General features: G+C 49.4%; 1 protein-coding gene across 2 annotated transcripts in view; it reads left to right on the top strand.

The window, feature by feature from the left end:
• The window catches only part of MED15 (mediator complex subunit 15), a 68009-nt gene that overhangs the window by 44163 nt on the left and 15391 nt on the right, over positions 1-8455 (top strand). For both annotated transcript variants that reach the window (XM_029923018.1, XM_029923017.1), the window contains exons 6-8: positions 3829-4067; positions 5150-5476; positions 6548-6673. In XM_029923018.1, the coding sequence (XP_029778878.1) occupies positions 3829-4067; positions 5150-5476; positions 6548-6673 (692 nt within the window). The remainder of the gene's footprint in view (positions 1-3828; positions 4068-5149; positions 5477-6547; positions 6674-8455) is intronic.

The raw sequence follows: 8455 nt of genomic DNA, 5'->3' as shown, positions 1-8455 counted from the left end.
TCCTTGGGGTAAACAAAAATCACCTCTATAAAATAATAAGGCTTCCAGCTAACTCCATACAGACTTGCTGCATTCCAAGCACTGTTTTGAGTGTTTTGCTTAGAATAGAATAGATTTTTAATTCTTAGTGTGTGTAGGTACTATTACTGTCTCTTTTCCACAGCTGAGGAAACTGAGGCACAGAGCAGTGACAGAGTTGGTATTTGAGTCCAGGCAGTCTAGGTCAGAGGCTGTACCTCTAGTCATTATTCTGACCTGCCTCTTTTTTTTTTTTTTTTTTAAATAGACTTCATGCCCAGCATGGAGCCCAACACAGGCCTTGAACTCACAAGCCTAAGATCAAGACGTGAGCCAAAATTGAGTCAGATTCTTAACTGACTGAGCCACCCAGGCACCCCCTGTTCTGCTTCTTAATAGAAGTGTGCTGTGTGGGTGTAGAAAGATAAACAAGTACCATACTAAATGGAAATCAGGAGGTGTATCAAAGATATATGCCAGGTTTATCATGTGCATGTGAAGCCTACTTTTATTTTATTTTTGAGAGAGAGAGAGAGCATGTGAGTAGGGGGGAGGGGCATAGGGGAAGAGAGAGAAAGAGAATTTTGTTTTGTTTTGTTTTTGAGAGAGAGAAAGAAAGATCTGTGCATGCAGGGATGGGGGGAGAGAGAGGGAGAGAATCCCAAGCGGGCCCAGTGCCCATTGCAGAGCCCGATGTGGGGCTCTATCTCATGACCCTGGGATCATGACCTGAGCTGAAATCAAGAGTCAGATGCTTAATTGATTGAGCTACCCAGGTGCCCCATGAAACTGACTTTTAAAAATAGGCTTCTAAGGTTCTTGTATTTGGGAAAGAAGTTAAAATACAGATAAATGTTATACTTGGTAAGCTAAGTATGCCTGATGAAATTGAAAAAGTAATCACTTTTAAAAGGGGGGGGCACCCTGGTGGCTCAGCTGGTTTAGCATCCAGCTCTTGATTTCAGCTCAGGTCATGATCTCACAGTTTGTGAGATCAAGCCCCGCATCAGGCTTTGTGCTGATAGCATGGAGCCTGCTTGGGATTCTCTCTCTCCCTCTCTCTGTGCCCCTCCCCCGCATACTGTTTCAAAATAAGTAAACTTTTTTTTTAAAAAGGAAAAAGAAATTGCTAAAACAGTAGAAATAGTTTGTAAATCCCAAACCAGTAGGAAAAAATGAGTAAGAAAAAAGCAAAAATCCAAACACCATATAAAATTCAGTTCAACCATCCAACAAAAATATAATTCAGGGGCTGCCTGGCTGGCTCAGTTGGTGGACCGTGTGACTCTTAATCTTGGGGTTTTGGGTTCAAGCTCAGCATTGGGTGCAGAGATTACTTAAAATCTTTGAAAGATGTATATATTTCAGAAAAGGAGAAAAACCTTGTCAGTTATACACCAATAAATCTGGAAAACAAATTAGAGGGAAAGAAGCTTAGAAAAGGGAAGACAGACAAATAAGTTGAGAAATACAAGTGATCACAATAAATGTGAATGGACAAAACTTTCCTGCTGAAAGATAGGAAATGTGAGATTGAATGTAAATGAAAGGCAACAGTTCAGCTGTAAGAATAAACTATAAAGCAAGCCTCAGCACTCCCACAGTATTGCTGCCATACACATAAAACCAAAAAGGATTGGACATCTGTGGGGGCACCCGGCTAGCTTAGTCAGTGGAGCGTGCAACTCTTAACAGGGTTATGAGTTTGAGCCCCATTATTGATCGGGGAGATTATTTAAATAAATCTTTTTTTTAAGATGTAACTAAAAGATTTAAAAAGATTGTACACCAGCAAAATGGCAAAAATAACACTCCGAAATGCTGGCAAGGACGAGAAGAAACTGGATCACTCATACATTGCTGGTGGGAACATAAAATGATTTGGCTTCATTAAAAATTAAATGTACAGGGATGCCTCAGGTGGCTCAGTCAATTGAGCGTCTGACTCTTGGTTTTGGCTCCGATCATGATCTCGCACTTCTGGAGATCAAGCCCTGCGTCAGGCTCTGCACTGGCAGCGCGGAGCCTGCTTGGGATTCTCTCTCCATCTTTCTCTGCCTCTCCCCTCTCTCTCTCAAAATAAGTAAATAAATTTTAAAAGATTAATAAAATTAAAATTAAACATACAACTCTGGTCACTCTCTTGGGCATCTATCCCAGAGACATGAAAACTTACATTCCCACAAGAACCTGTACAAAATTTACAGTAGCAGTCACTCCCAGATCTCCTTTATGGTATGAATGGTTGAACAGAGATACATGTACCATGGAATACGACTTGGCAGTGAAAAGGAAAGAGCTGCTGATATTCGTTATATCCAGGATCTTCAGGGAATTATGCTGAATGAAAAAGCCAGTCATCCTGTGTAGCCCCCACTTACATAAGATTTTTGAAATGACAAAATATTAGAAATGGAGGACACCTTAGTGAGTGTCCTTCAGGGGTGCTGAAGCGGGTAGCACCACAGGGGATCCCTGTGGTGTTGGAACTCTTCAGTGTCTTGACTTCGATGGTGGCCGAATCTACCCAGGTGAGGAAATTGTGTAGAATTTAATGTACACACCCACACAAATGACCATGCATTCTGATTGTGTTATAATTTTCCAAAATGGTACTGGCAGGGAAACTGGGCAAAGCATACAGAGGGTGTCTCTGGATTATCTCAATTATTTTTTTAAATAACAACTTCATTGGGGCGCCTGGATGGCTCAGTCAGTTAAGCATCCAACTTCGGCTCAAATCGTGATCTCACCGTTTGTAGTTTGAGTCCTGCGTGGGGCTTTCTGCTTTCAGTGCAAAGCCTACTTTGGATCCTCTGTCTCCCTCTTTCTGCCACTACCCCACTCACACTGTGCTCGCGCTCTCTCTCTCTCTCTCTCTCAAAAATAAACATTAAAAAGAAAACTTCATTGATAAATAATTCACATACTTATGGTTCACCCATTTAAAGTACAACATTCAGGGCGCCTGGGTGACTCAGTCTGTTAAGCCTCCGACTTCGGCTCAGGTCAGATCTCACGTTCGTGGGTTCGAGCCCCGCGTCAGGCTCTGTGCTGACTGCCCAGAGCCTGGAGCCTACTTCGGTTCTGTGTCTCCTTCTCTCTCTGCCCCTCCCCCTCTCATGCTCTGTTTCTCTCTGTATCAAAAACAAATAAAACATTAAAAATTTTTTTCTTAAAAATAAAGTACAACATTCAGTGATCTTTAAGTGTATTCACAGAGTTGTGCAACCATCGCCACAGTCCATTTTAGAACTTTTTCATCTCCCTAAAAGAAACTGCACCACAGAAAATCTTGTCAGTGTTTGTTCATATCTGCAAGAATCTGTCACCAAAAGGCAGAAACTGTCTATCCGCTGGTGGATAAACAACATGTAGGAAATCGTATCATGGAATAATATTTGGCAATAAAAAGAGGTGAAACACGCATGCAACATGGGTGAACCTTGTAAATTTTACCCTCAACAAAAGAAGCCAGTCACAAAAGACCACATACTGTGAGATTCCATTGATAAGAAGTGTCCAGAATAGGCACCTCCATAGAGAAAGAAAGTAGCTCAGTGGTTGCCAGAGGCTGGGCCTATTGGCCCTTTTCTTTCCTCTATTATTGTAGAGAAATTCCTAAGAAGTTCCGTAGCATCTGTCTGTCTTTCCCAAATGGAGTGTTCAGCTCCAGCGGCTGTGAGCGCAGCCGGCTGGCTCCCCACCCTCCCTGTCGGCAGAGCTGCTCTGTCCGCAGAGCTGCCTTAACAGCAGCCTCTGCTCTGGCCTCCCCCGCGGGCCCCGCCTGACTCGCCACTCTGCCTCCAGCCCAGCTGCAGCTCCAGCAGGTGGCGCTGCAGCAGCAGCAGCAGTTCCAGCAGCAGCAGGTGGCGCTGCAGCAGCAACAGCAGCAGCAGCAACAGCAGCAGCAGCAGCAGCAGCAGCAGTTCCAGGCCCAGCAGAATGCCATGCAGCAGCAGTTCCAGGCGGTGGTACAGCAGCAGCAGCAGCTCCAGCAGCAACAGCAGCAACACCTGATTAAGCTGCATCATCAAAACCAGCAGCAGGTACTAGGTGCCCTGGTCCCCGTGCTCAGCCTCTTCCTGTGGTCCTTGAGCCCTGGATGGGCACCAGCCACGATGCTGGGTGCTGGGGCCCAGAGGCAGCCACAGATCCTTCTGATGCCTGGTGCCAGGGAGCTCTGGGGGCTTCCCACAGGGCCCGGGGCAAGGAGGAGGGATAGGCCCCAACTTGTTAGGAGGGTGCTGGGATCGCACAAGGAGGGCCTCTCTATTGGGCTTGGTGTCAGGCCGTGGGCCTACTGTGTGCTGGGGGTGGAGGGCTGGATCTGTGGAGGCTTCTGGGTGCAAGCAGTTCATGTAAGAGTTAACTGAAACAAGAAGTGAGAAGAACACTCCATGATGCAGGGATGCTAGATCCGTCCTGTGAGCTTGTTTCTTTTGGGTACTTGCATGCCTCCTGTTTTGTCTCTGAGCGTTGTGGTGCCTGGACACAGCTCTCATCTCTCCTGCGGGGGAATGGCAGTGTCACATTAGAAGCCCTGCTTACAAAGAAACTGTTTTCTTCCTCCCATGGTTGGCAGGCAGCATCTTGACGTATGAAGCATCTAACGTCAGGTCTGCTCTTGGTTAAGGGAGGGAAGCCCTCCCACTTTCCCACCCTCCCCAGACCTTGGCGTGCTGCCTCCGTTTCCCAGTGGCCACCCTCCTGGGTCTTGGAGGCCCCCTCTCCCAGAGCCAACTTTTTCCCTCAGCCTCACTTTTCTTCCTCATCCTGAAAAGCATATGTTGGCCATCTTCCTAAGGCTTGTACAGTTGCCCACTCTAGTGACCAGACAAACATCACTGGAGAGGCCTCGGGTCTGCAGCTCCTCGAGCATTTATCCTAGCTTTGATGGGGCTGCACCTCTCTTACCCTTCCTCAACACTCTGGATACTTCCCTTGAACCTACGTTCTCTCAGGAGGCTCAGGTGCAGCTGGTGTCTGGTGGCCAGGGCACAGGCACACACCTGGGTGTGTCCTCAGTGTCCTGTGAGAGAAGCCTGGGCAGGCTTCCTGGGGCCGAGACTGATGCAGGGCCCAGAGGCGGATGGGGTGACCGACCGACTACTGCTTATTCTGCCCCTAGATCCAGCAGCAACAGCAGCTACAGCGGATGGCACAGCTGCAGCTGCAGCAGCAGCAACAGCAGCAGCAGCAGCAAGCTTTGCAGGCCCAGCCACCACTACAGCAGCCCCCTATGCAGCAGCCGCAGCCTCCCCCTTCCCAGGCCTTGCCCCAGCAGCTGCAGCCGATGCACCACCCGCAGCACCACCAACCACCACAGCCCCAGCAGCCACCAGTTGCTCAGAACCCGCCATCTCAGCTCCCGCCGCAGTCACAGACTCAGCCTTTAGTGTCACAGGCTGCGGCCCTCCCTGGACAGATGCTGTATCCCCAGCCACAGCTGAAACTAGTGAGTATCCGTGGCCTGTGGTGGGCCGCGGCCCTTCTCTTGGTGTTGCATGTGGCCAGCAGCTGTTTTTGGGACTCTCTTGAACGTAGGTGGGGAAGGCCCCATGCCGGCCTCCGCATCCAGCTTGGCAAGGGAGCGTGCATTCCAGGCTCCATGCTGTAGCCTGTGTGGAGGCACCCCCTCTGCTGGACGACAGTTTTCTTCCAAGCAGCTTGACTAATTTCGGCAGTGGCCATGGCATTCTAAGACTGGGTGATCAGGTGGACAGTAGCCTGAGTTTTCTCACTGTGTGTGGGAGGGCGTGTGGCCTCATTGAGCATTCACTGTGAGTTTGCTAACTGCTCAGAATTATGTTCTGAGCCAAGATCCCTGTGAATACCAAATTTTTGAGGAAGGGGATTAATAGGAAATCGTGTAATTGTCAGTCTTAGGGTGACATTTATATGGAGGACACAGTATTATCATCAAGTCAGCAGGAACTGTGTCAAGGGGCCATTTTAATAGTTTTTTCAGCTTATTCATTTTCATGGTCTTTCCTGTTTTTCACTTGCTGAGTGGAAAGAGATGAGCCATGTTGAACTGAGCGGCGGGCAGATAGGAGACCCACAGGGCCAAGCTGGAAGGCTGGGGAAGATCTTGAAGAACAAAGTATGGTCACACTTGTTACTTGGGGACTAGCCCTGGTTTCATAAGTGGGGCTCCCAGAGACCATCAGCATGCTTGGCCTGGAAGTCGAGCAGGCTGGGCTGTGCTCTTAGTCTTGGGAGGAATCTCTTTGCTTATAGCAGTAGATGGTAGTGGTGGCTGTATGGTGACACCCCAGTGGGGGGCCATGCTTCTCGTCATAGTCAGAGGAGGTGGGACTTGGCTGAGAGCCAGACTGGTGAGGGACATTTCTAATGAGCTATGGGATAAGGTAAGGCCAGTAAGGTGATACCACAGCCAGTGAAGTCGTGACAGTCCCATCCCTTCTCATGATAAGTTGCAAGATTCAAAGCTCCCACCGAGGTAGTAGGTGCTCTGCCGCCTGCCCTGGATGGCTCCAAATCGCATTCTCCCTTCCTCCCTCAGGTCCGACCTCAAATGGTGGTGCAGCCGCCGCAGGTACAACAGGTGCAGCAGGTGCAACCGCAGGTGCAGCAGCAGACAGCAGTGCCGACAGCTCAGGCTTCCCAGATAGTGGGTTCCGGAGTGCAGGTGAGGGCCTTTGGGGCCAGGTGCTTCTGTAGGGACTCGTAGGTGCATGTCCACCTGTGCATGGAGCTGGATTTCAGGCACTCTACAGTGAGGGCCCTGGTTGGATTATGGGCAGTCTGGGAGCCAGCCCAAAGGGTCCTCAAGGTGGCCAGCCTGGCATGGTGTTATCAGACTCCCCCCACCTCTCTTCTGACACCTTTCATCCTCCCCCTTACTTCCTCCTCTGAGAACACATGTTGGAGAGGATAGCATTGAGGTCTCAGCCTTGCCTCAGCTTAGAGTGCAGGGCTGGTGGCAGGTGTGCAGTAGTGCTCTGGACACAGAAGAGCACAGGTATGGTGGCTCCTGGCTCCGGTGGACTGTGCGGGCTTGTGCTGCAGCCCGTTGGCCAGCCACCTCCCTGTGCTTGCCCCCTGAACTGAGAAGTATAGCTGAGGCCCTCCATGCCCACCCTCTGTATTTTGGATGCTGATGGAATGGAGTAGGTCTTGCCCAGCCTTTTCTGGTAGAGGCCAGATTCTTGTTAGTGTTTGGGGTTGGAGATTGGGCCTTGTGATTTTCCACAGATCCCCCATCGTGCTGGTGCCAAGGAGAGGAGACATCTAGTCTGGGGCTTTGGTTCTTTTGGTCTCCACCTGGCAGTGGGAACACTGGCTCAAAAGAGAGTATTGGCTTTAGCCAGAACAAAGTGCCACCTGCCGCTGCCCCTGCTGCGCTCCTGCCCTGCTCATTGCTCCCGAGTCAGCCAAGCTCCCCGTCAGGTGCACAGCACCATGTGTCGACCACTTCTGGGATGCTGCGTGTTCCATTAGTGTCTGATGACATCTCACTGTGAGGGAGGCTCAAACTCAGTCCTGTTGAGCCACATTGCTCGAGTCCGTAGGAAGCCGCCTGTGAAGTGTGCCAGCGGAGGGACCCGAGGTGTTTGCACGGAGCTAAACCCTAAAGCACATGTGTTCTCTGCACTCAGTACCCTGCATTGAGCCCACGTATAGGGCTGTTTTTTCTGGTGGTCACTCTCCTCTCTGCTTCCGCTGGGGGAGGACCCAGCCTAGCCAGCGAGGGAGCGTGACTGACTGTGGGCTCAGTTACCTACAGAGTAACCTTAATACTTAACTCCTCCCCTCAGTGGAGTGCAGAGGGCTGCTAAGGCAGAACTAAAGTAGGCCCAGGACTCTTCTTTTTCGGTGGGGACACGGGGAAGATGGTGAGACTGATAGCTGGGGAAGAGGAAGGGACCATTGCTTGAGTGTTCATGGTGGATTTGCTTTTATGAGGCATGCGCCTTCAGGTTTTTCAGGAGTGATGTCCACCCTACCCCCCCATTGCATCATAGATCAGATCTTCCCCGCTTGCACTCTATAGCTCTCACTCTCAAAAAATAATTAAAAAAAAATTTTTTTTATAGTTTATTTATTTTTGAGACATAGAGAGAGAGAGAGAGAGAACAAGAAAAAGCGCGCGCACAAGTTGGGGAGGGGCAGAGAGAGAGAGAGAGAGACAGAATCTGAAACAGGCTTCAGGCTCTGAGCTGTCAGCACAGAACCTGATGCAGGGTTTGAACCCAAGAACCACGAGATCATGACCTGAGCCGAAGCCGGACGCTTAACCAACTGAGCCACCCAGGCACCCCTCAAAAAATAAATTAAAAAAAAAATCCTCAGTTTATGTTATTTTATGCTGTGTGATGTGTATGTGTACATACGTACATGAATGCTTATTATAAACGTATCCTGCTGTCTTTCATTACCATCTTGTTTTTAGACCTTGAGATAATTTCCA

Source organism: Suricata suricatta, chromosome 14 (genome assembly GCF_006229205.1).
Source record: "Suricata suricatta isolate VVHF042 chromosome 14, meerkat_22Aug2017_6uvM2_HiC, whole genome shotgun sequence".
Lineage (NCBI taxonomy): Eukaryota > Metazoa > Chordata > Mammalia > Carnivora > Herpestidae > Suricata > Suricata suricatta.
This window is presented reverse-complemented; position numbering and strand designations above follow the sequence as displayed.